The 26885-nt window shown below is 44.9% G+C and overlaps 2 protein-coding genes across 3 annotated transcripts in view; one reads left to right on the top strand and one right to left on the bottom strand.

The window, feature by feature from the left end:
* Positions 1–11522, bottom strand: part of UTP14A (UTP14A small subunit processome component) — a 19330-nt gene extending 7808 nt beyond the window's left edge. Inside the window, exons 1-11 of the mRNA XM_026702975.2 lie at positions 10619–11522; positions 8704–8777; positions 8126–8190; positions 7087–7229; positions 5582–5737; positions 5210–5329; positions 4998–5092; positions 3752–3875; positions 3545–3622; positions 2044–2395; positions 417–748 (exon numbers count right to left, since the gene is read on the bottom strand). Coding sequence (XP_026558760.1) covers positions 417–748; positions 2044–2395; positions 3545–3622; positions 3752–3875; positions 4998–5092; positions 5210–5329; positions 5582–5737; positions 7087–7229; positions 8126–8190; positions 8704–8777; positions 10619–10690 — 1611 coding nt within the window. The 5' untranslated portion in view covers positions 10691–11522. The remainder of the gene's footprint in view (positions 1–416; positions 749–2043; positions 2396–3544; positions 3623–3751; positions 3876–4997; positions 5093–5209; positions 5330–5581; positions 5738–7086; positions 7230–8125; positions 8191–8703; positions 8778–10618) is intronic.
* On the top strand, positions 11319–26885 carry ZDHHC9 (zDHHC palmitoyltransferase 9). 2 transcript variants are annotated; one of them, XM_026702976.2, is made up of 10 exons: positions 11319–11785; positions 14354–14619; positions 20710–20870; positions 21004–21162; positions 22474–22611; positions 22771–22819; positions 22976–23078; positions 23865–23968; positions 24495–24657; positions 25803–26885. In XM_026702976.2, exons 2-10 carry the CDS (start codon positions 14453–14455, stop codon positions 25923–25925), a joined length of 1167 nt encoding a protein of 388 aa, XP_026558761.1. In that variant the 5' UTR covers positions 11319–11785; positions 14354–14452; the 3' UTR covers positions 25926–26885. The 2 variants fall into 2 exon arrangements, with proteins under 2 accessions (XP_026558761.1, XP_087797162.1); XM_087941036.1 differs by having other exon boundaries at positions 11338–11785; positions 22504–22611.

Here is a 26885-nt window from a genome sequence, read left to right as displayed (position 1 = left end):
ATGATGTTACCTAGATGGGCAATGAAATGTCTGCAAGAAAACAATCGTTCAGAGAGCACCAAGGACCCCAGCATTCCTCCTCCTCTCCACACACCCCACTTTATTCTAGCAATGATGTCGTTACCTAGATGGGTCATGAAACGTCTGCAAGAAAACAACTGAGCTCAGAGAGCAGCAAGGACCCTGCAATTCTCCTCTTCCTCCTCCTCTCCACACACCCCACTTTATTCTAGCACTGATGGCGTTACCTAGATGGGTCATGAAACGTCTGCAAGGGAACAAGCAAGCTTGGAGAGTGCCAAGGGCCCCTTCAGGTCAACCCTGAGCTGCAAATATTCTCCTTCCTTGGAAAATACCCAATGGCGCTGCCTTCGTCCTGCCCGCCACCTGAATAGGCTACCCCCATTGACACTCACCTCCTCCTGCACAGCAGCGGGCACAAGCGGGCACTGCATGGCACACGGTGCTCCAGCAAGAACCGCCTTGAGATCAATCAGGGCCTGTTGCTTGGCTGACTTCTTGGACTTGCTGATCTGGGGCTGGGGCAGGGGCTCAGCACCCGCCGGCTGGGCGGGCAGGGTCTCTTTGGGGGGCAGCATCTCGTCTGCTCGTGGAGTGTCTTCTGGCTCCAGGCCCTCCTCCAGGTCCTCCAGGGTGCGGATCCGTTTCAGCTTCTCGCTCAGAAAGGGCTGGTCCCCTGATGGGGGGCTCGGCGGAGCCTCCGGTGGCACCTCTTCTTTGCCAGGTTCTGCGCCGGAAGAATCAGGATAGTATGCACGAGGCAAGGCTGCCAGCGCGGACTAAGGCAGAACTCTCATTTCAGGTAGGTTCACACATGTGCTAAGACAGGGGTGTTCAACTCAATTTCATTGAGGGAAGCATCGGGGTTGTGTTTGAACTCGGGGACTGGGGGCGCGCGTGGCCAGCTCGACATCACTTGTGTCGGGGGCACCTGAGCACTCTGCCAGAGAAAACGGGCTCCCAAGCTCCGTTTTTGGCCACAACGCCCTCTTGCAGCCCTCTGCCAGGTGGGCCTCACATCCTCCCCCAGGCCCTGTTTTCAGCTGCAATGGCCTCCTGCAGCACTCTGCCAGTGAAAACTGACCTCCATTTTGATGGCAGGGACACTGTGGGCTGCTTCTTTGCTGTTTGCAAGGTGGCCCAGCGGACCAGTTTTGAGCACCCGCACAGGCCGCATCCGGGTCCTGGGGTCCTTCAGTTGGACACCCCTGTGCTAGGATAACATCACTTATGTTTGCATGACAAACACCCTTGACTAGCTCAAATCACTCCGATTATATTGGGTTCATCTAGTATGGTTCATGATGGTGTGTAGGAATGACCTTGGGAGACAGAAGGGAAGAGCTGCAGACTACACAATGGTCAGATAAGAGGCAGCCGAGCCCACAGAAGGAATGGGAACATGGCCAACATCTCAGCAGGGATCCTCTTTAGTGTCTCAGGCTGCAGAGGCGAAGGGAAAAATATACTTTCAAACCTGCAAGATTCTGTTAATGTAACCTTAGGCAACAGAGTAGACATGCTTCATTTGGGCATGCGGCTTGTCTGGATTACCTCGTAAGGCTGACCCAAGTACACTACCTGGTTGTGCAAACACTCAAAACCCCAAACTAGCCAACTACATCCTAGCCTACTTGCGCCATGCAAAGTCAGCCAAAATACCTGATTTATGGTTCTCTATAGCAACCCAGTTGGCTCAGGTTGTGCAAGTAAATTAGCGGGGTGGGGGGGTCATACAACATGCAAACCACGCGGAAGAGTACACAAGTTATCAGTGAAGGGGAATCTTCAGCTTTCCACTTCTCGTCTAACATTCCTCACTCAAGGCCAACCTGATAAAAACCTTAGTTCACTAATATCTGGAGGCCCACAGATTCTCTAGCCCAAATTTGATGGAGCATGGCTGAGGAATTCTGGGAGTTTGAGTCCATAAATCTTAAAGTTGCCAAGTTTGGAGACTCCTGACCTACAGAGAACCCCAGAGATACGACTAAACCTTTTCTGGATACTTTGGCAGCTTACCTTGAAACCCAGTCCTGTCTTGTTGACATTTCAGGCTCTGCCAGTGTCCGTCAGAATCTTGAGACGGGTCCTTCTCGTTGGCCATGAGTGGTTCTTCTTCTTCTCCCTCACTCTCTCCGCTGTCTTCTGCTGGGAGATTTGGCTTCTCCTTGGCTTCTTCAGCGCTTCTTCCTAACATCCAGGGGTTGTCGGAAGCCATTCCGACATGCCTCTCATTGACCACATCTGGAACAAGATCTTTCTCAGCTTCAGGGTTGTCTCCTACGTCTTCCTCTTCGCTTTCTGAGGCAGGACAGACCTTCTTGGTTAGTTCTTTGTTCTGAGCCAGCTGTTCTTGCATGGCTTGCCTAGCCTGGGAAATTAAAAAAAAAAAGGCAGAAATCACCACGTAGCAGCCAAAATAATATATAGTTAGATGAACACAAAGCAGGTCTCACTTTGACTTCATTGCTTTTATCTAAATGTTCAGAGATCACCAATCCAAACCAGGAACGAAAAAAAGGAACAAGAGGCAAAACACAAGTTGCGCAGGACGACAATAATGTATCCTAGCTGATATGCTAGGCCAGCTTATAATTTATAAAGCATGTTTTTGGCTCGTTATCTACTAGGGATGAAGCGTTAAACAGTAAAACTTATGGAGAAGCCACTTTTGGCATCTGGTATTCCAAAAACCTTCGAAGTCAGAAATTCCTGCAAAAAGCAGACATTAATGAATCAGTATGCACAATTTCCTTACAATTTTCTCCTTTAGAATGGAATTTCACCCCTTTCTTGAGATGAATGTAGAACTACTGGGACTGACTACATTAAATAGCAATAGCACTTATATACCACTTCATAGTGTTTTACAACCCTCTCTAAGTGGTTTACAAAGTCGGCCTCTTGCCCCCAACAATCTGGGTCCTCATTTTACCAACCTTGGAAGAATGGAAGGCTGAGTCAACCTTGAACCAGTCAAGATCAAACGGCTGGCAATGAGCAGAATCAGCCTGCAAAACTGTATTCTAACCACTGAGAAAGAAGGGAGGAAGGGAGGGAGGGAGGAAGGAAGGAACAGACAATAGCAATAGCACTTAGACTTATATACTGCTTCATGGAAGGCTGAGTCAACCTAGAGACGGTGAAGACTGAATTCCTGGCTTTCGGTAGAGTCAACATGCAATACTGCATTCTAACCACAGGAAGGAGAATAAGAAAGGGAATAAGAGGAAGGGAGGGAGGGAGGAATAGCAATAGCACTTAGATTTATATACCATTTCACGGTGCTTTACAGCCCTTTCTAAGGAGTTTACAGAATCGGCATATGGCCCCCAACAATTTGGGTCCTCAAAAGGATGGAAGGCTGAGTCAACCTTGAGCCAGTCAGAATTAAACTGCCAAACTGCAGGCAGTCAGCCGTCAGCAGAATTAGCCTGCAGTACTGCATTCGAACCACTGCGCCACCACAACTTAACATCTCAATAGGGTGCAGATGAAACCTGCTCCGACGAACTCTCACCTGGAGGTCATACTTGGCCATAAGGACAGTTGACTTGGCCCATCTGCCCTTATTCTGGTGTTTGAGGCTCATCCGCTCCTGTAGAAAGAGAGACAGGAAGGTCAACGCATCGGAGCGTTGATGTCCCCGAAACCAAGAATGCTTGTATCTTCACCTCGAAGCAGAGAGGCCTCATTTCAGCTTCATTCAGAAGAAGACCAGCCTGACCTCAATCCGTGCTTTCTCAATATTCTCCAGCTGCTCCAGGGCAGCCTCCGGGTTGCATTTCCGCAGCATCTCAAACTCCTGCAGGACCTTCCGACTCTTCCCCTTCCTAAGTATTTTGTGGAACCTTGGGGTGAGAAGGAGAGAAATGCCATGGACGCAACCAACCCAGCTGTGACGGAAGAGTTGCCGCCACTTCCGGATTCAAGGAAGGCAACGCAAGCCAAGGGGACAAAGCCCTGGAGGAGAGCCAAGAAGCCTTCGTCCTCCGGAGGTTTCTATAGTACATCCCCATTCCATTCTTATTACTATCCTGTTATTGTATTCTATTCTTCTATTTTCTCTCCTCTCCTCTATATTGTCTATTTTCTTTATTCTATTTTCTATTTTTATTTTCTATGTCCTCTATTCTATTCTATTTTTTCTCCTCTCCTCTATTCTATTTTATTTACTATATTCTATTTTCTCTATTCTATTTCAATTTTTATTTCCTATTTTCTCTCCTCTCCTTTATTATTCTATTCTATTCTATTCTATTCTATTCTATTCTATTCTATTCTATTCCATTCCATTCCATTCCATCCCATTCCATCCCTTACTCTACTCTATTATATTCCTAATTCTATTCTACTCATATTATATTCCTTTCTATTCTATTCCTTACTGTATTGTACTGTACTATACTGTATTCTACTTTATTATATTCTATCCAATATTCTATTCTATTCTATTCCATCCCATCCCCTACTCTACTCTATTATATACTCTATTATAATATATTCCTAATTCTATTCTACTCATATTATATTCCTTTCTATTCTATTCCTTACTGTATTGTACTGTACTATACTGTATTCTACTTTATTATATTCTATCCAATATTCTATTCTATTCTATTCTATCCCATCCCATCCCATTCCCTACTCTACTATATTATATTCCAAATTCTATTCTACTCTACTCATATTATATTCCTTTCTATTCTATTCCTTATTGTATTGTGCTGTACTATACTGTATTCTACTTTATTATATTCTATCCAATATTCTATTCCATTCCTTATTCTATTCCTTATTCTATTCTATTCTATTCTGTTCTATTCCATTCCATTCCATTCCATCCCATCCCATCCCATTCTATTCTTGTATTCCATTCCATTCTTCGTATCCCTATTCCTATTCCATTTGCCCCATTCAAGGGAATCACTCACTCCTGACCTTCCCACCCGGAGCATTCCAGCCCTCCTTACTTTTTACTCTTAATCTTCCCTTCCCGTCGGGCTTTTGCTTCGTAGTAGGACTGTAAGGCCCGGGCTCTCTGGAGCTCCATTCTGCGCAGCTTAGCCTGGGATGCATGGAAGAAGCAGAGAAGAGCTGGCGAGACGTCCCGTTAGGTCCCCGCACAGTGTGACAGGGCAGGCGAGGTGAAGGGTGAGATGGGCTCAGCCAGATCAAGGTTTACCTCTTCCAGGCTCATGGCTTTCAATGAGACCTTTTCCTGGGGGGTCAAAAGTGGATCCTTCACCGGCTGCTGGGCTTTGTGGAGAAGGCTGAAGATCTCTTGCTCCAAGGGAGTCCGTGCCTGCAAAACGGGCACGCAGGACATAAACCGCATAAGTTCAGGCTCGGTTTGAGGGAGGTTGAAGAAGCCGTGAAAGGCGGCTACTATTGTTGAAGGCGAACTACACCACGGCGGGGACCATCTCGGTGGTCAAATCTGATGTGGCCCTCAATGAACTCCCGAGTTTGACACCCCTGTCTTAGGGGAAATTATCACATTGCTTCAGCTGGAACTGGCCAACTTGAATCATCATCGGGTCCAAACAACACTCACCTGCCAACCTGACATCACTTCCTCGATGGGCAAAATGCTCACGCTCTCTTGCTGCAGTGGGAAGACCAACTGCTCGGCCCTCCGATTCTGCTTCACGACGGGATCCCATTTGTTCAAGGCTTCGGCTGTCTGAGTGTAAGCGGCTTCCCTGACCACCTGCAGACAAACCGTGGGCTCCAATTGTCAAAGCATCCCATTAAGGCAGAGGTGGGCAACTATGGCCCCTTTATGAATTGTGGACTTCAACTCCCAGAATTCCTGAGCAAGCCATGCTAGCTCAGGAATTTTGGGAGTTGAAGTCCACAAGTCATAAAGGGGCCATAGTTGCCCACCTCTGCATTAAGGAGACGTTACGAGGGGCAATGATCAATTGCAAAAAGCCGTTACAGACCAAAAGGCGTTTTTACTGCCTTTTGTTAATTCTGAATTTTAATTGTTTGATTCTTGTTTTTGTTTTGTTATGTATATTTTTTATATAGTTTTAGTTTTATAATATTTATTCACAGTTTTTAGGTTTTTCTTAATCTATGTGTACACTGCCCAGAGTACCCTCTGCGAGGGTAATGGATGTTCTTCAAGTATGAGATAAATTAGGAGTTTATAACAGTCATAGACCAGAAACCAGTAGAAATAAAAACACTCAGTAAACATACAATTAAAAATTCTAGTGTAAAATATAAAATCTCTATATATAAAAGCAAAAGACCACTCATGCATCATCACAAAATCTCCACAACTGTAAAGCCTACAAACTTGACATTTGGCCCATATGTTCCTCTTGGCTTCTAGGTGCTCACTAAGAAGGGATTTTTTGAAATGACCATCAGAGCATTAGTATTGCATATATTATTATTAACATGCTCTGATGCTAAGGAGTTCTACTCCCCCTGCCCACCTGAAAAGAAATCTGTTCCAAATGCAAAACACAAGCAGAGGAGTTTCACTTTCAATTTGTTTCACAGCAGCAACCAGCTTTAGTACAGAATAGCTGAGCTAAGCAACGCCCAGGCTCCTTCCTATCTTCTTCTTGCTCATACAGCAAATACTGTTTCAGTTTCCATATTTCAGTTTCCAAATAGCCCTCAACTCTCACACACTGACAGGACGCTAGCCAGATGAATATCAATGGATGCTGGTAGGCAGAGACACAATTTTCTCCCCTCATTTTCCACCTCAAAAACTAAGCCCGATCACATCGTTTCGTAGCAAAGCATGGCTATAGAGCTAGTAATAAATAACTGAGATAAATTAATAAATGATGCAATGGGAAGGTTAGTCACAATTCAGCGCAGATGCTAGTCCAAAAAAGGCGTTTTAGAGAGCAGCAAGAGAGGGTAGAATCTGTTTAAATGTAGTCACCATTTCTACAGCATGGAAAAAAAAAATCTCTTTAGAAGTTTCCTATACGAACCTACGGATGAAGCCATCACGCAGAATGCAAATTCCTACCAACAACAGATACCCCAACTAAATAATACTGCCCAATCCCTTCCTTCTGAACTTACCCGTTCCGTCTCTTCCTTACTAAGTGGAATTTCAGTTGGTTTTTTCTGCTGGGCTTTTTTCAGCTGTTTTTGAACGGGGCGCAGAGCTGGCACCGCAGAAACCGGTTGCAGCAGCTCCGAGAGCTGGACTTTCTCACTGGCGCCTGCAAAAGGCAAGGATATCTCCGAGTCGGGAAGGTTGAAGCGCACATTGTTATTCTACGCACAATTTTCCCCGTTACAGCCTTTGAAGCACTCCCATGATCGTGTGATCAAAATTAAGACGGTTGGCAAAGCGATTCATACGTTATGACTGTCGGTATGTCCCAAGATCAGCGGTGGGATTCAGCCAGTTCGTGAGAACCGGTTAATTTTCTGTGCAGTTTGTCAAACTGGTTGTTGGAAGAAATCGTTAGGACAGAGAACCGGTTGTTAAATTATTGGAATCCCACCACTGCCTAAGACCATGTGATCACTTTTTGCAACCTTCTGACAAGCGAAGTCAATGGAGAAGCCAGATTCACTCAACAATCAGGCTAGTAGCTTTTATCAGTCTTTTATGAGCCTTGGTGGCGCAGTGGTTAGAGTGCAGGACTGCAGGCTACTTCTGCTGACTGCCAGCTGGCTGCAATTTGGCAGTTCGAATCCCACCAGGCTCGAGGTTGGCTCAGTCTTCCATCCTTCTGAGATTGGTAAAATGAGGAGCCAGATTGTTGGGGGTAATATGCTGACTCTGTAAACTGCTTAAAGAGGGCTGTAAAAGCACTGTGAAGCAGTATATAGGTCCAAGTGCCACTGCTATTGCTTTCAACTGCAATGATTCACTTAGCAACAGTGGCAAGAAGGCTCGTAAAGTGGGGCAAAACTCACTAAACAAATGTCTCCCTTAAGCCAACATAAATTTTTGGGCTCAATTGTGGTCATAAGACGAGGACTACCTATAGACTGTTGCGGAGTAAAAAATTTTACTGTGTGATCCCAAGGAGTCAAAAACGATAGCACGTAATCAAAAGATGTTGTATGGACTTAACAGCGAGAAGCCGGTGGAAAAAATTCTCACCTTCGCCACCCACATCGAATTCTGAAATCTGTGCACTAGCCTCAGTACGTTCGACCTTCCGTCGCCTGCAGCAACAACAGTAACCAACTTGTTAGTGGGAAAGGATGGCATAGTAACCTTTTTTTTTTTAATAAAATTTTTATTTTTATTTTTTAATAACAAGATACATAAGCATACATAACAAGATAAACATAAACATACCAGAAAAAACATAAAAATATCCTTCTTCATGAATTTACATACAGTGCATCGATTGGTTTACCACTTTTTTTTGTGCATCCATTTCCTAGTCACTAGTATAACTATATTACATAATAGCTCATATTATCAATCAATAATTGTATAACCTAATATCATCACTAAAAAAATCATTTATCTATAATTTTGTTAATTCATATTTTAACGAGATAACTATAGTTTACTTAATTTATTTTGTAATGAATCATAAGATCATACCAAATCTACCTTAATAATGTTTTATAAAGATAATATCAAGAAAAAAATTTTTTTTTAATGCTAAATCTGTAGTAACCTTTGAGGATGGCTTGTTCTCCCTCTCCAAGGACTTTTTCTCTTACCTCTTCCCACCAACCAGGGCAGTGAGAGCGTCTACCAGTTGCCGGTGCTTCTTGGCTGCCCCTTCCTCATCCACCTGGGGAACAAAATTGACTCCCAATGAGCAAGAACTCAGCTTAACATTTTATCGTGTTATAAAATATTGTAAAATACAAATAGAAAAGCAGCGGGGAGGAAAAGGGGGAAGAGAAGTGAGGAAGGATAAGGAAAAGGAAAAGAAGTATTTGTTTCTGACTCTCTCTCTCTCTGTCACAGTAAAATAAGGCATGAACACAGGGGTGGGATTCAACCGGCCCGTCCAGTCAAAACTTGGATGAGAAGTGAAATGTCTTCAAAAGAAAAAACAGCAGCTTTTAGCTATACAATTTGGGATGAACACCCTTTGAATGGTATGGGAGTTGGAATGGATTTGTAGAATAAAAAATTGCAGACTATAGGAACCGTTTGCTCTACTCAGGCGCCCCTGAGGACCAGTGGTGGGATTCAAATTTTTTTACTACCGGTTCTGTGGGGCGTGGCTTGGTGGGCATGGCAGGGGAAGGATACTGTAAAATATCCAGTCAGAGGTGGTATTTGCCGGTTCTCTGAACTACTCAAAATTTCCGCTACCGGTTCTCCACAACTGTCAGAACCCGCTGAATACCACCTCTGCTGAGGACACAGATAAACTCCAAGTGGCCTCAATGACTCTCCAAAAGGATGCAAATGACCAGCTGTCTGCAAGGAATATAAATCTTTCCATTCCTCACCATCCAGTCAGAGCTGAAGAAGCTTCTGGGATGAGAAGCAAAACATCTTCAGAGAATAAGAAAGTCCAGTTGCCTCTTGAAAAAGCCGCTTTGGGACAACCATGACCTGGATGAATGTCTACAGCAGGGCTTTTCAAACTTGACCACTTGAAGACTTGTGGACTTCAACTCCCAGAATTCCTGAGCTAACAAGACTGGAGGAGGAATTCTGGGAGTTGAAATCCACAAGGCTTAAATTTGCCAAGTTTGAAGACCCTTGGATTAGACCAAAGGACTATCTACTTTACTTTACTGTAATTTCACCTCATACAATGAAATCAAACACCATCTTCAGTGCACATCATGACCATGACCATAAACACAAACACACATCCTTCACACATTGAATCGGAAACCCCTGACACCACAACAACAGTGCACTATACAGCAGAATTCAAAAGAGCTACTGCCCTGGGATAGAAGCTGTTTTTCAGCCTATTTGTCCTTGTTTTAATTATCCTGTACTGTCTGCCAGATGTTAATAGTTCAAAAAAAAGGGGGGGGGTTCCCAGGATGAGATGGATCTTTGAGAATGTTTTGAACTTTCTTAAGGCAGCGGGTGCTATGAAGCTCTTCCAAAGAGGGGAGAGGGCAACCCATGATCCTCTGGGCAATGACGTTCACCCTCTACAGTGCTGTCCTATCTGCCCACGGTGCAATTAGCAAACCATACAGAGGTGCAGTATGTTAAGATACTCTCTATGGTGCAACGGGTGGTCACCAGCAGTTTTTCATTCAGTTGTTTTCTGATACGTCTCAGGTAGTATAATCTCTGCTGGACCCTTTTAACCAGGGCTGCAATATGGGCACCCAGGTCACGTCCTGGCTGGCTGGGGAATTCTGGGAGTTGAAGCCCACAAGTCTTCAACTTGCCAAGTTTGAAGACCCTTGTTCTACACAGTTCCCCAATTAACTCAAAGCGCATTAATTGTATCGATCATGCTACAGTTGCAGAATTTCCCAATTCACCCCGGTACATTCAATGCAGGCAAAGGCAGCCATCGGTCGTGGAAATGTATCCTTGCCACTTATCCGATCCCGTGCAGAGAACGATTACATGAAGTCAAACTTAGAGAATAAAGAGAAGTCGGGAGCGATTCACCAAGGGATCTTTTCTGGGAGAGCTCACCTCTTCCACCTCGTCTTCCTCGCTCGGGATCAGCTCCCTCTCGGAGGGATCTTCCTCTTCCATAGTCTCCATGGGGGAGAAAAAAACCTACAGAAACTCCTCCACTGCCAGCCAAACACGGGAACTACCTTCCCTTTCTGAACAGGCTACAGAACACGTGTTAAGAGCACTCTCGGCCGCAAAACGCACCGGCAGTTCCGCCTTTGAAGCCGGACTTTTGCAGCACTTCCGCCCTTTTCCCTTTTCTTCATTTGGAATTACAGTCCAGGGGCCGCTCTCGCCCTGTGCGGGCACGCCCCTATGCTAATTATTTAAATTTTATGCAAATTGGCGGTTGCCCATTCCCAGCCGTTGGGAAAGGACCCCTATGCAGACTTCGCTCCTCGATCCTTCCTTCCGATTGCAGGGCGAGGTCCCTGGCAATTTAATAGCCAGCTGGGCGGGGCTACCGCTGACCGCGCCCCTCCCTTAGAATCTGGGCCACCGTGGAGATGGGGGCGCGGCTTCCCAGATCCAATCAACTGTAGGAATTCAACGTCGGCCCCGCCCGTCCGTTTTGATTAGTTTGACGCAAGCGGGGAAGGAAAAAAATCGACAACTCCGTTTCAGGTCTTTCAGGCCACGCCCACTAGACGACTGGCCCCGCCGCTTTTCCCAAATGACGGGCTACCTGACCAATCAAAAGGCTGCCTTCGGGGCCAAGCGGGCGGGTTCGAGTCTCCACACAATATCAGGCGCTGCCTGAGGGGACGAAGTCCACCTCCTTTTTTGTTTTTTTATTATTAATCCTGCCCCCGTTTGTAGAACGAGTCGCCTCCTGGCGTCTCCGGGAGGGTCCTCCGAGTCGGGCGGTGCCTCTTTCTTCCCTCGCCCACCACCCGACCGAGCAGCAAAGGACCCAGCCGAAGAAAAACAGCCTCGCCCTCTCCTCTTTCCACCCCCCCCGCCACCGCTCCGCCCGGTGTTTTACTTCAGCTTGAGTGACGGGCGGGTGGGCCAACGGCAGCGCCCATCTGAGACGGAGGGCTGTGCGGAGCCGCGGCTGGGCCAATAAGCACCCGAGTCTCTTTCACACTCCCCCCCTCCTCAGAACCGCGCCGCGACAGAAGCAGGAAGGCCTCGGCCACAGCCGGCCTCGGTCTCAGCCCCGGCAACGCCGAGCGGCAGGTGAGAGCCGCGCCGGTCGGGGGTAGGAAGCCGAAGAGAGGCGGCGCTCCGGTCTCTGGCCTAGTTGCGTGGGTGGGTGGGTGGGTCGTGCGGTGCGGAGACCCTCCTCAGACCCCCCTCAGGCCTCCCTGTGTGTCTCGTCCGCCCGGGGGGGTGTGGCTGGTCCCGGCCGCAGGTGGGGTGCGGCGCCCGACAGGCCTCCCTTGGCGAGAAGAGACCCCCGACCCCCGGGGACCTCTTTCCGCCGTGCACGTGGGAATGCCCGGACGCGTGTCGAGGTCAGGGTTGGTTGGCCACTGTCGTGGGTGGGTGGGTGGGGGGCAATCGTCGGGATCCGGGCGGTCGCGCACGGAAATCTCGGTCTGTGGATGGGTGAGCTTGGCTGTTATTGCTGGGGCGGGGGCGAGGTCCTGCCTTTGTCTGCCGGGGAACGTGGGGAGGGGGCGAGGCCGGGACTCTCGTGGCTGCTGTGCGGGGGGGCAGCCTGCAGGGAGGAGGAGAAGAAGAAGAAAGGAGCGGGTGCCAATAAGGGAGGAAAAAGGCTGAACCGGCCCCGTGTTTATTGCCCCGCCTGGCGTTGCTTTTGCGGGGAAGGAGGCCAAGCGTGGAGCAAGACCCTTCCCTCCCCAAAGAAAGCAAAGCAAAGCAAAGCGAACAAAAGAACCTCTCCTCGCTCTTCCTGCTGTGGAAACATAACGAATACGAGATATATAGATAGAGAGAGAGAGAGATCCTTGACTCTCCTGCCTTTGGGAAAATTTCAGAAGCGGTTCTTCACCTCTGAATAAGGCATGCTGGTTTTTCTCCCGAGGAGCTGAGGCTCTTCTTCCCATTCCTTTTATTCTTGCAAAATCATAGAAGGTGGATGAGACAAAAAGCTGTTCATATGTATCACATGCATGCATACATACATACATGAACAGCTTTTTGTTTTTTGTGTGTGTATATAATATATATATATATATATATGTATGTATGTATGTATGTATATATATATATATATATATATATATATATATATATATATATACACACACACACATATATATATATACATACATATATACATACATACACACACACACATACATACGTTTTCTTATGTTTTTGTGGGTATTTATATGTATGGTATTTAGGTTTCTTTGGGTATTTTTCCACGTCTTAATAGTTGTGCTTTTAAAGTTATAGCGACCTTTCGGCAGAATCTCATCTGCCATCCTCAGGCTTGTGTATTGGATTTTTTCCTAGATAATACACAAGCCTCGGGATGGCAGATGAGATTCTGCCGAAAGGTCGCTATAACTTTAAAAGCACAACTATTAAGACGTGGGAAAATACCCAAAGAAACCTAAATATACATACATACATACATACAAAATTGTGTGTGTATGTATGTGTGGTGTGTAGTATATATGTATGTATATATGTATGTGTATTTAATGTGTGTAAGTGTATGTATATAGAAGTATATATTTAAAAATTGAATCCGTATTTTTCCTCTTAACTGGTGGAGTGTTTTTCTCTCCCCATGTTCTTTGCTATGGGTTCAAACTCCTTTCCTTGAAGGGTTGGTTGAGATGAGCCTTTTAAAAAAAAGGTGGATCTCATGCACTTGTTTTTGTGCAGAGCCAAGTTATTTTGAGCCTCTATTCCAAATCTGAGTGGGTCTGTTGAAGGCTTCTTCATCAAGCCCATTCCTGGCTTTATTTGTTCAGGATCCTGGTTGGGGAGTCGGGAGGTTGTGGGCGGTAGAGACTTTGCAAAAACCAAAGCTTGGGGGGGAAGGGGGGGCTTTTTTTTTTTTAAATAAATGCTTTATTCTAATTGTCGGTCTGTGTGGCTTAAAGCAAGTAGGCGAAAAGGTGGGGCAGAAAGAGACAGAGGAGGAGTGAGTTGATTATTAACCATTCTGGAACTGGATTCAGTATGGAAGCAGGTGGGTTTGATCACTGGGTAACTTTGGAGTGAAGTACTAAGGCCATGTGTGAATGTCTGGGCTTGGTCCAAAGACTGGAGTACTCTGTGTAATTCAGGGTGTTAACTTTGTGATGAGTGCCCAGAAATCCATGCAGCATTTTGTGGTTACAATTGGAATGTAAGTGATGAAATATTATTTTGACTGGATCGGGCTTTACTCCCTGTAGCCCAGACTGACATGTCAGGAGGAGGAAAACAAACCTCGCATACCGTAGAACAACGCTGTGGTTCTTAATCTCTCTCTGTTTATCCTCTGAATAAGAGGAAAGGTTTGTCAGGAATGTATAGTGAGGTCCAAGTGAGTTTGGATTGTTTTAAACTAGTCTCCTTTGCCAGAGGAAGTCATGATTGATGACCCAATACTGGATGGAGCAGGTTTCTTTCATACCAAGAATCACGGCAGGTATTCTTTCCTTCTTTGTCAGGCACTTGTCTTGCTTAATGAAATTGCATGGTGACTAAAGCTTAAATGTAGGATGTGGGTGTGCCAGAAAGGATTTGCTTCCAGTAATAATAGTTTGGATCAGTTTCCTAATCTTAAGTGGCTCCCGAGGAGTTGTGTTGACCTTTCCTTATTGCTTACCTTTCCAGGGGCTGAGGCTGGATTGCTGAGGATGGTGTGTGCTTCCCGGTGGCCAGAGTGGAGACAGGCCATTACCGAGTTACCCCACCTTCGGTGAAGGTGCAGCCATGTCTGTGTTGATAGCAAGGAAGAAAGTGACGCGGAAATGGGAGAAGCTGCCAGGAAGGAATACATTCTGTTGCGATGGGCGCATTATGATGGCCCGTCAGAAAGGCATCTTCTATTTGACACTCTTCCTCATTGTGGGAACGTGCACTCTCTTCTTTGCTTTTGAGTAAGTTCACAATGATTGGCCTGCTTGCTTGCATGTTTTATTCGCGGGACTGGAATTCATTAGCAGCCCGCATTCTTATAGATGTAAGCGCTGCTTGAGCAGGGTCCGTGGCATTGTCTGGGACGCTGCACATACTCTTCACAACCTGTTTTCCTTGTTACCTTCTCGGAGGAGACTTCGTGGTATCCAAAGGAGAACATCTAAATGCAATCACATTTTTGTTCCATAGAGAATTAACCTTGTGTGTGAACTATCAAGTTTCTCTTTCCACTATGTATTCAAAATGAACAGTGATTAACATTGTATGTATTTATGTATTTATGTATGGCTCTAGGTATATATGTATATAGTATGTGTATGTGTTTGTGTGTGATATATGGGTAGCTATGTACTTTCTCGTGAGAGCAGGCAACAGAATTTCATTTTTAATGTGTGCCAATAAAAATGACAAGGTTATCTTACAGTTGCTCTAGCACAGGACTGTCAAACTCCTGGCCCGCGGGCCGGATGCGTCAACGTGCTGGCCCCACACCCATGCCCGGTTTAGCAAAGGGGGGGGAAGTCCCGATACGTCACGTGCCACTACCGTGACGTCGTGAGTTTGACACCCCTCATCTAGCATGCCCCAGCCCACTTGGTGGGTTTGCTTTTTTTTGTCCTGATCGCTTTGGATTAAAGGGACAAAGTTGTTTCCATTTTTTTCCTTCCCACACACATTCTTCAAAAAGAAGTTGGTCAGAACAGAACATACTAACAATCAATCTCCATTATTTTTAAAGAGAGATTTTGCTCAATGATGTCAAGAAATCTGTTTTGAAGGGTGCTTTCATTCATGTGGTTTCTTATTTGAAAGAGCTAAATCAAATGAAGGAATTTAATACGGTAATGTTTAATCCCTTGTAAAAAGTGAAGAAAATTCTTGGATCTTTTCCTGGTGTGGAATACTGTGTCAGATTTCAAAGATATTTGAATAGTAGAGACCGGATGCATCTGCCTTGTTAGAGAGATGTCATATCTATTGTGGATTGGGGAGGATTTGTTACTGATCCTCTTTCCCAGAATGTGTTTCATCTTTGGGAGAATATTCTGAGAGGAATGGCTTAGAGTGTGAACTTAGGAAATGGCATAATAAAAAGATGTTGTCTTCTGCCAATAATGTTTGTAGCATAATTTGTGGGACCCTTTTTGGAACTGCTTAGTTGTAAGGCCAGTACACAAATGTGAGTTTATCTGGAGTTGATGCACTTCCCTCACTTCTCAGATTCATAACTTGGTCAGTTGGTCAAAGGAACACTCACTTCTGGAAAAGGATGTTTAATACATATTATATAAAAACCAATATGTGCAGGGGTCAATTTTTGCAGATGAAGGGGAATTCTAGTTCTGTTATGCTGGTAGACTGCTGTCTTCACTGGCTCTTGATTATTTTTTTGGAACTAAATCTATTAGGAAGGAATGTGTACCCCGGAGGAAACTAGCATGTATGGCACCAATCCCCCATTTCTTCACTCTTTGGAGCTACAGTATCTAATGAGTACCTTTTCTCATATTTTCTGTTAAAGCTCTGAGCATATCTGAAATCCACAGCTGCAGTTGTGGTTAGTAGAAACAGGACTTTTCAGTAGTATCTTCTCCCACAGCCTCTTTTGGAACAGTTGTTTAGAGTTCTACCCAAAGAATTTGTTTAAAAAAGTCTACATGCTTTTTAAAGAAGATATACTTCTAGTTTTTATTCTTGACATGCCTATTTTTCACCTGTTGCTTTGGACTAATCCTTTTTGATTTGTTCATTTTCAACATTTATATAGATAAAGACTTCGCTGCTAGATCTCCTGGTATTCTGTAATAAGATAGCTTGTTGAACATGAAGAGGATTTATGGAAGCTTAGCATCCTTTATGGTCCTCTGGGTGCTTTGTGGGTATATCCAAGGCCAATCTTATATATCTTGATTCTGCCATTGTCTACCTCCACCTCCTGTAGCGACAGTGCATCACTCTTACCAATCTTGGCTTCCTCGATCTGTAATGGGTTCCTTAGGGTTTTATCGCTGTTACATTCATGAAGATAATAGAGTGATGGATCAGCCTTGTTACAGAAATGATTATATGTTGGCACTCGTGTCTTTCAACTCCCTTTGATGACCATTCAAGCATTTGCTGGCGAGAGAGGGACAGTCAGGTCTGAATCTGCTTCTCATCCTCATCCTTGAAAATTAAGTGGCATTTGGCCCCTTAACTTTAATGTCTCTTGTTAACTTAGCATTTGCTCAGAGTTCCTCCTTGTTTAGCCCTGCAATGGGATGGATGACTGTGTCCAGAAAGATCGGGGTATGTGTGTGTGTGTGTCCTTTTGGAGACTCCTGCTTGGATCAAAGCTGGGAATTGCAGCCAGGAAGGTCATACTCAGGAACTGATGATGCACGAGGTGTGGCCTCCTTTTGATCAAGAGATTAGTAACTCGTGGCCTTGTCATGTTGCATTTGGATTATTGCAATTTACTGTACATGGAGCTGTCCTTGAAGGCAATTTGGAAACTCTTAATTGTATGCCTACTGTCAACAATTCTGTAGGAGGTATATCGTTATCAGAAACCTCTTGGGTGCAACTCAAGGTGCTTGCTGATCACTTACAAAAGCTCCATATGGCTCAGGTTGCTGCTATTTTGGGTAGCGTCTGATCCACAGTACAATTTGCCCACCCAGTTCCCAAGATAGGAAGATGTTATGGGCGAGGGAGGGTCACGGGGGCAAATTAATGTTATTTAAAGTAGGAAGTAGGGAACCAGCCCTTCTCATCATAGCTCCCTTACTTTGAAATAGTCTCCATACTGAAGGATGGAGGATGGTTTTTTTTTCCCCGTTTTTATTTTGGAAAGCGGCCAAAACTGCTTTTTCCATGGGCCTTTTGGGGTGGAAGGAAACACTCAACTTATGGAAGAAGTACTCTGTAGCTTAAGTGCTATGTGATGAGTTGAGATTTATTGATTTTACTATTATCTTTTATGATAGTTTATATGTTTTTCTCTTGTGAGTTGTCAAGAGTCCTAGGAGGAGAAGGGATATATCTTAATAAAACCAATACTGTTGTATTAATTAAACAATGCTAATTGGAAAGCAGAGAGAATCCTACCTTGGAGAAAATTTCAGAAACACTTCTGAATAAACTAGGCTGATTTTTCCTCCAAGGGGCTCAGGATGATACGTGGTTCTTCTCATTCCTTTTATTCTTGCATAATCATAGAAGGTGGGATTAGATAAAAAGAGCTGTTCATACCTGAGCAACCTTCAGGTGCCCAGATTTGAGAAGTGTCTGGCATATATGCATGGAAACTGAACCTGAGTCTCTGTACCACTTTTCTGATATTAGTCCCTGAACCGTATTGGTATTTTCCTGGAGTAATATACTGTTCTCCCACCTTGAGTAAAGAATGGCAAATATCAGAACTGTCATTGTATAGTAAGCTGTTCCCAGGTTAAAGAATCTGGCAAAACAGTGAATGTGTAGAACTGTTCCATAAATTATATTTATGGAATATCAATGTTTAATATCGTTCACTGACAAATCTAGGAGAAATATTACCCCAGTCTGCACTTTGGCATGAATCAGCACTAACACGAAGTGGGAAGTACAGTCACCACAGATCTTGTCCAGCACTTTATATGTAGTTGCCTGATGGAGGATACAAAATATTTGAAATAAATAGCTATGCCCAATATGTGAAAGGTTATGTTTGAAAACTGGGAAGACGTATCTTAAGCATTAAAAGACCATAGAGCAGATTGCTGTATGTGGACTTTTAGAAAGGTTAATTCATATCAATCAATTTATATGAAAGTGAAAGTTGGAAAACTTCATGTTATTGGTTCAATGTGAATCTTCAATCTGTTTTCCACGTTTGCAAGAAGAAATTAGACAGGTAAAGACCATGATGTTCTAACCACCTGTGATGCTGGGAAAGTGTTTCTAAATAAAGAGAACTTTGAATTTTTTAAAATAGTTTTGCTTGTATTTGTTAACATTTCGATAAGATCCTGGCCTTTTCCTCTTGAAGCAATAATGAGAACAGGGTGAGAAAGGACATGGTGAAGGATATCATTGAGGACTCTTATACAAGAGCGAAAGTACATAGCAACTTAATGTTGATTTTGTTATGCATGTTTAACCTGTGAGACAAGGTTAATTGGCTGATTGTGTCACTTCCAAACAAAACACTCAGTTTGCTTCTGGTTCACATGGAACTTTGAAAGAAAAACCAGAATGTTCCACACTTGAACCTTGTTTCCAGAAGTGTTGAAAGCTATAGGAGGATTTTTTAAAAAGAAATCACGATGATTCATTTAGACTATTTAAGCGATGGGGTCTTTTAAATTAGCAATATTTTTGACTTTCGGAGTTGGTTCAGTTTCAAGCAGGTGTTATCAAAATGATTGTGTTGTGAATAGGTTTATCTAAATCAGGTGAACTGATTTCCATGAATGCTTAAAGGTTGTTTACGTTTCAGTATACTTCCTGCCTGCACTTTTAGATCAACCAGATTAAAAATGTTGGCATGGAACACTATTTTGGCAATGTGCCTTTTCCCCCAAGGGGAAATTTGATATAAAAATATATGTGTTCCTTGTGGTGCAGGCATTTTTATTGTGTCATGTATGTGTTTATGATGTAATATCCAAAATAGGAGAGATCATGTGGTGTTGGTGCTGGGAATGTTCCATTTGGAATCCCTCTGAACGGCTACTGTGCAGTGAAAATATATAAAACTAGACAACCTGTTGCTCATTGCCATTGTTTCAGTGAATATCCATTTGAGATACAAATGTTTGAAAACGTTTTGCCCCCCACTCCCCGTCGTTCATCGTTTCACCCAGTTAAAGGTTATAAACATGAAAGTTTCAGTAGTACATAGATAATCCTTGAGCCAGAAGTTCTTGCTCTCATTATTCCTCTTATTCTCTGCTCTCAATATTTAAAGTGCCAGATATTTTAGCTCATTAAATATGTCTGATTGTTTTGGTTGAAATATGAGATCAACTGCCTAGACAAGCATAATTTCTGTGTGGGCTTTTCCTCAGTCATTCTTTTTTTTTAAAAAAAGTCATTTGCAAAACAGGCACATGATTGTTCAAAACCAACTCCCTAAAAATAAGAGCCAACCTAGAGTGTCAATAAATGCCACAGGAGAAATCAGAATAGGTCATTATACAAATGTGATTTGGTTCTAAGCTTGCACTGGAAGCTGCTGGAATATTTCCAAGAGCTTTCAACAAAGGTGGGATTGACGTCCCAGAGGTGCTTTTTCAGGAGGTAGCTGGACTTTCTTGTTTTTTCTTTTGAAGATGTTTCGCTTCTCATCCAAGAAGCTTCTTCAGCTCTGACTGGATGGTGGAGAATGGAAGGATTGATATTCCTTGCAGACAGCTGACATTTGCATCCTTTTAGAGGGACCTTGAAGAAATTGGAGGTTTATCTTTGTCCTCGGGGTCAGCTGAGTAGCGCTCCTGGTTCCTGTAGTCTGCAATTTTTTCCTCTGGAAACCCATTCCTACTCCCACGCCTTTCAAAGGGTTTCCATCCCAAATTGTATCGCTAAAAGTTTGTAGAGATTCTCAGTCATCCACGTCATGGTTGTCCCAAAGGTTCTTTTTTCAAGAGGCAACTGGACTTTGTTTTTTTCTTTTGAAGACATTTCGCTTATCGTCCAAGAAGCTTCTTCAGCTCTGACAGGATAGTGAGGAATGGAAGGATTTATCTTCCTTGCAGGCAGGTGCTCATCTGCATCCTCTTAGATGAGAAGTGAAACGTCTTCAAAAGTCCAGTTACCTCCTGAAAAAGCACCTTTGGGACAACCATGACCTGGATGACTGAGAATCTCTACAGACTGTGGGGTGGACAAGTATGGTTTTTAGAAAAGGGATTCTTGAAATACAAACTGCTCCAACAACTCCCTTCTATATGGCCTCTAGTGAAAGGGTGGAAATCCACAGTGCTTCGATTCTTGCCCGGAGCCCTTTTTAGAATCTTTGTAAGTTTTCAGAGGAACCGACCACCTTTGCGTGTGATGTCAGTGACCGGAATTCTTTCCTATTCCAGGTGCCGGTACCTTGCTCTCCGCCTCTCCCCAGCTATCCCCGTCTTTGCTGTAATTCTCTTTTTGTTTGTAATGGCAACCCTGTTGCGGACAAGCTTCAGTGACCCAGGGGTCATTCCACGGGCCCTACCTGATGAGGCAGCTTTCATTGAAATGGAAATAGGTACGTGGGGTGGCGATTGGCGAAACCAGCCAGCCAGAGGATGTAGACTACTTTCCCCACCCCCACCCCCATTTCCTCCCCCTTCTGCTAGAGGGGCAAAGGTCAGGCAGTGAACAATCTGCTTTCATTTCAGAGGCAACCAATGGAATGGTGCCGCCCGGCCAGCGGCCACCTCCGCGCATTAAGAACTTCCAGATCAATAACCAGATTGTGAAGCTAAAGTATTGCTATACCTGCAAGATCTTCCGCCCACCCCGGGCCTCACATTGCAGTATTTGCGACAACTGTGTGGGTGAGTGACAGAGCTGGGCTCCAATCCCTTCAGGACTCTCTTCGAGGCTGAGAAAGTGCACCTAAGTACCTTCTTCCGATGGCCCATGGGCTGCTCTGCAGAATTTAAGACATTCTAAAGCAGTAAGCATTCCCTTTTGCTGCTGGTTGAAGGGAAAAGAAGATTGAAGACCTGGCAACTCCACCTACCGGATGCAGGACGGATGGTCGTCAGTCTTCAAACCTCTCTTTAAGTGTAAATTCTAGTCTTTCAGTGAAACGAAAGGAGGGGTTTCGTTTGGGGTTAGCAATTTCGATGCCACATCAGCCACCACAGAGTCTACATCTGCAGGCATTTGGAACTTCCCTATAATAAGAGGATGAGAATACCTGAAATCAAGAGCATCAGAGCTTGTGTTCTGCTACTATTTTCAGGTTCAGATAAAGTAGACCGTGTCCTACATTGTTTCCGGACCCCTCTGCATTCCCCAAAGAGTCCATGTTTACTACCCTGTTTCCCTGAAAATACAACCTACCCTGAAAGTTAGTCCTTGCTTGATTTTTATATGTGCACCCAATATAAGCCCTTCCCTCAAAATAAGCCCTAATTAAGATCCTGCTCACTCCAGAGTAGAGGGGTAAAAATCAGGGGGGGGTGGAGCTGCCCTACTATTTACTTTGGGCGGTTGTAGCCAGCCCTCGCATACCCTCAAACCTGCCTTGCTGGCCCGTTTCTTCTGCAGCTGGCAAGGCTGACAAGGCTTTCCTGAAGGCCTCTGTAGCTGATAACAAAGCTCTGGGCCGATCCGGAGCTCTTTTATCGGCTGCAGAGACCTTCAGGAGAGTCTTGCTGGCTGCAGAAGAAGACATTCCTGAAGGCCTCCGACAGCGAAAAAGGAGGCTGGGCGTGAAGTGCACAAGTGAGGTCAGGCCGTGGGTGTTGTCCCCCGAAAATAAGACCTGGTGCCTTTTGGGGTGGCAAAAAAATTATAAGACAGGGTCTTATTTTTGGGAAAACACAGCATACATATAAAAATTTGTAAAGCTCCTTGTAGGTTGTTGTGTGTTTCACACTATCACGGAGGTGCGCTTCTTAAAACAAAGTGAGTTTTGAAGGCAAAAGTTGCCCCACTTGACAATCCTCCCACCTCAAAAACGGGGGGCGGGGGGGAATGAATCAATTCCATAGTTAGCCAGAAGGACCGCAGCGTGGGTTTGGTATGAGAGTGAAACTTTTCCCCATGCTGGCCGAAGTTTCTGTGTCGGCAGTGAAGAGAAAAGCAGCAAGCTTTTCTGTATGTGTGCGTGTGTGTTTTTTCTTTCTTTTTAACAGAGCGTTTTGATCATCATTGTCCCTGGGTAGGAAACTGTGTGGGAAAGAGGAACTACCGTTATTTCTACCTCTTCATCCTTTCCTTGTCTCTCCTCACCATCTACATCTTCTCCTTCAACATTGTCTACGTCGCCCTGAGTGAGTAGGGCTTGTAGTCGGGGGAGGGAATTGGGCCAAAGGCATCTTGGGAAGGAAGGAAGGGAGAAAGGGTGGGTGGGGGCTGGGAGGAAAAGACCCTTCCCTCTTGGTGTGGTTAAGCATTGCGGATTGAATACGTTGTGTTTTCCTTCCTTGTAGAATCCGTGGAGAACAGTTTTTTGAGTACGCTGAAAGAAACTCCAGGGACATATCTTTTCCGCTGGTCGGTAGCCGTTTTTTAACTTGGCCAGAAAGAAATCATGCTGCCCTGTTCTCCAGTGAATGTGGGTGTGGGGGGAGAATGGGGTAGGATAGAAGTTAATGGTTCTTTAAAGAGTTTGTGTTCCTTAATGGATCTTTCCACGGCTCTGGAGGTTTTGATCTGCTTTTTCACTCTTTGGTCTGTGGTGGGCCTAACTGGATTCCACACATTCCTGGTAGCCTTGAACCAGACCACAAATGAAGATGTAAGTACTTCCAAAGGCACGTGTATTCCTCTAAATTCTCTCATTTTCTCCCTTCCTGCCTCCCTCTCCCCCTGCCCCGCCCCTCCCTCTCTCTCTCTCTCTCTCTCTCTCTCTCTCTCACACACACACACACACACACACACACACTTGTAATCTCTGTGATAATGTTCTTTCTTTGGAAACATTTGTTAGAGCTGTTTTCATAGAAGTCTGGCTTTGCTCTAGACAGGCGTGACTAAGTTTCTTGAAAGAATATCCGTTCTCCCTTGAATGGATTGTGGAGCCCCTGGATTTCCTTCCAAAGAACACAATAAGTTTTCTTCCAAACATGTCAATTTAAAAAAGGAAAAAGGTAATCTTCATTTATTTGAGTGAAGACTAAATGCGTTTCTGTCCCTTTAGTACAATTTGCGGTGTTTCTTCCCCTCCCAGAGTCCATTCCAGCCAGGCTTCAGGGGATGGCCTTCTCGAACCCTTAGGCAGACGAAAGCCCGCCTCTTCCACTGGGCAGTGTGGTTTCTTTTCACTTGCAAGCAGTAAAAAGCCTTTGACTGATGTATCAGGCTCTGGGGGAGCAAAGCTCTTCCGTGGATGAGGAAGGCACCTCGTTGGGACAAAGTAATTAGAAAAACAGCGGGTGCCAAAGCGTTCCAGGAGAGAACTGTTGGAAGGAGCCAAAGCAACTTTGAAAGATGCTTTTCATTCGGGATCTGGATATACACCGTCATGTAGATCAATGCTATCACTGGTTCCGCATTTTTGGAAGCTGCTTTCTTGCTCTTTCAGATTAAAGGCTCCTGGACAGGGAAGAACCGTGTGCAGAATCCCTACAGCCATGGAAACATTGTGAAGAATTGCTGCGAAGTTCTGTGTGGTCCTTTGCCTCCCAGGTGAGGGTTCAGTCCGTATCTTGATGTTGTTCCCTGTGTATGAAGCGGTGCAGCCTTCGTGGTGGAGAGGGGTTTGATGGAAGGGCCTCTTCCTGCACATCTGAGATGGAATTTAGCTGCTGAGGGGTCCTTGGTGCTCTCTGAGTCATGATGCTTCATTACCCAAGCTAGGTAGCATTCATCAATCTTAGTAATCAGTGGATTAGCACCAGTGATGTTATCTAGTTTGGATCGTGAAACATCTGCAAGAAAACCACCAAGCTCAGAGAGCACCAAGGACCCCACAGTTTCTCCTCCTCCTCCTCTCCCCCCCTCCTCCTCCTCTTCCTCCTCTCCTTACTAACACTGATGATGTTACCTAGTTTGGGTAAGGAAACACCTGCAAGAAAACCACCAAGCTCGGAGAGCACCAAGGACCCTTCCTTTCAACCCCCGAGCTACAAATATTCTCCTTTATTGGTAATTCAGCTGTTCTCCTCTCTGTCAAAAGTGTATATTCCCTTGATTTCCTGCTTCTCCTTTATAGCGTGCTGGATAGACGGGGCATCTTGGTTCAAGAGAGTGCTATCTCAGGGAGCGGAGCTGGGCCTGAGCCCAGAGCGCAAGGAGCGAGAAGCGCAGAGGAACGCAGTGCCCAGGAAGCCGGGGGTGCCCCCGAGGGCGGCAGCGCCTTCCCAGAGCAAAGCCTGGTAAGTGTGGAAAGCACAGATGCACTCAGGATGAAAATGGCCTCTTCCCAGGCTTGGCACCAGCCCTGTTTTCTTAGCCCAGAGGGAAGTTGCTGGGTGGGTGGATTTCCAGGAAGGATTTGTATAACGGGCAAAAGACTAAGCCGCCTCTCTAACGTGCGTCCAAAGGTCCATAAGATTGACAGGTTTGCTTTCAAGGAGCAGTTGAGACTCTGCTGTGAATCTCTGCGAAACAAATAATCTTTCTCACCACTCCTGATCACCCCTTCCCTCCCACTTGTGGCTGTAGGACTGTAACTGCATGTATCCTTACGATTTATATTTATATGGACTGTTTCCTAGTATGATTTGATTGCTGATTGTACCCTCTGACTATCATTAAGTGTTGTACGTTGTGATTCTTGATTCTTAACTAACGTATCTTTTATTTTATGTACACTGAGAGTATTTACACCAAGGCAAATTCCTTGTGTGTCCAATCACACTTGGCCAATAAAGAATTCTTTTTTTTTTTCCAGTGAAGTGCACCTACTAAAATAAATTTAGAATTTTTTAAATACATTTAAAGACATTTTTTACATTTCCTTATCATCTTTCTATATACACATTTCTTTCATTATTCAATTTCAGCTTAATATATATAGATAGATATGAATATAGATGTAAGTATTTACATATTATAGTTTACATTTTGATTTCTTTTTATTCTTAAACCATTCATACCAGGCATCTCAGACATAATATATCGACTCTTCTTTGTCTCTTAATTCCATTGTTAGTCTGTCTATCTCTGTACAATCTAATTTTTTTTTTCTAAAAACATCTTCTGATGGTACATTTTCCTGCTTCCAAAATTGCGCATAGGAAATCCTAGCAGTTGTTAAGCTTTGTAGCATAATCTATTTATCTTTTTTATTATATTTTTCTGTTATTATGGCTAATAGAAATAGTTCTGGTTTGGGTTCAGTTTTCTATTTTGTTATTTCTTCTAGCCACAATCTAATTATATTCCAATATTTCTTGACCTCTGGGCAGGTCCACCACCTATGAAAATATGTACCTTTTTTTCCTTTTTACGCTTGCAACAGCTTGGGCATATCTATACATCTAAAATTGTCCTCCTTCCTTCTTTTCTTCCTCCCCAGCTCCCTGGGCCAACAGACCAGGTGCCCCTGGAAGCCACGAAGCCACCTGTCGCCGAGGCTGCAGAAGAAGAAGACGAAGAATCCTCTGCTCAGATACTCGATCCTGCGCAGATGACACCTTAGCCTCTGAGATGGACCCGAGGGTGCTTTTACTTGGCTGCCTCTTGTGAAGCTGCAGCACGAGCGAGGAGGGGAACAGCTGGCTCCATGGCGCGTTGTTCCTCAGGCGGTTTGTTCGCCAGCGGTTGTGAACAGTATCTACAAACTTGACAGTTGCCAACACTCCCTTTTTTGTCACAGAGGCCGGGCAGTCGTTTGCTGCTGCTGCTGCTTGACAGACCCCCCCTTCATCCGTCGGCCGTCTCTAGCCCCAATGAAGGGCGCGTGCCTCTCTGGCCCCCAGCCCTGGAGCCTGTGGAATTTGCTGGGAAGAAGAATGGAACTGGCGACGGTGATCTGCACCATCTTTCTCCTTGTGACTGCAGTATTGTGTGTTTTGACTGGTCTCGTTTGCCAATGGAGTCGGGCTGGATCCATGGAAGGGAGCGCCCGCCAAGTTCAGAAATCGTAGCCTTCCTTCCGTGTTCCTGACAAAACAGTGCCAATTGGCAGCTCGAAGCCCCCCCCAATAGTCCTTAAATTACACCCTGCCAGGGGACCCCCGGGGTCCTTTTGTCTCCCCCCCCTCCCCATGTCCCACCCCCAACGTCTGTTCAGGTATTGGAATCTGTGGTGCAGTATCAACCTTTCCTTTCCTCCCTCCCTTTTCCCGCCTCCCTTTTCGATTAGAAGGGGTTCTGCTCGACTTCCGTGTCCCGGAAAAGGGTAGAACCTTCCTTCTCACGAGCCGTGGGCCCAAGGGGCTGCTGGGAAAATGGGTCCCAAAGGCAGCGTTAATGCTCTGGAAGCAGAAGAGCCAGTGTTGTATGGGTAGAAAGTTTTTATCGCTGTACAGAGAAGACGAGTTGGGCTTTCGGTCTGTGACTTCTGTTACAGCCCATAATGTGTCTGTGCTCTAAGCTCTTTTGATCCAGTGCTGGAAGCTGCTTCGGGAAATACCTGACTAAATTATGACCGAATCCA

This window comes from Pseudonaja textilis, chromosome 12 (genome assembly GCF_049901715.1).
Source record: "Pseudonaja textilis isolate UNSWEBS1 chromosome 12, rPseTex1.2, whole genome shotgun sequence".
NCBI lineage: Eukaryota > Metazoa > Chordata > Lepidosauria > Squamata > Elapidae > Pseudonaja > Pseudonaja textilis.
The sequence above is the reverse complement of the archived record's forward strand: the minus strand, read 5'-3'. Positions and strand labels throughout refer to the sequence as shown.

Excerpts from the sequence above, each read along its gene's own strand:
- ZDHHC9 (XM_026702976.2), top strand. The coding sequence starts at position 14,453 with ATGTCTGTGTTGATAGCAAGGAAGAAAGTGACGCGGAAATGGGAGAAG. Across the intron at positions 21,163-22,473 it reads TATTTGCGACAACTGTGTGG|AGCGTTTTGATCATCATTGT; the intron begins GTGAGTGACAGA and ends TCTTTTTAACAG. Across the intron at positions 23,079-23,864 it reads ACCAGACCACAAATGAAGAT|ATTAAAGGCTCCTGGACAGG; the intron begins GTAAGTACTTCC and ends TTGCTCTTTCAG.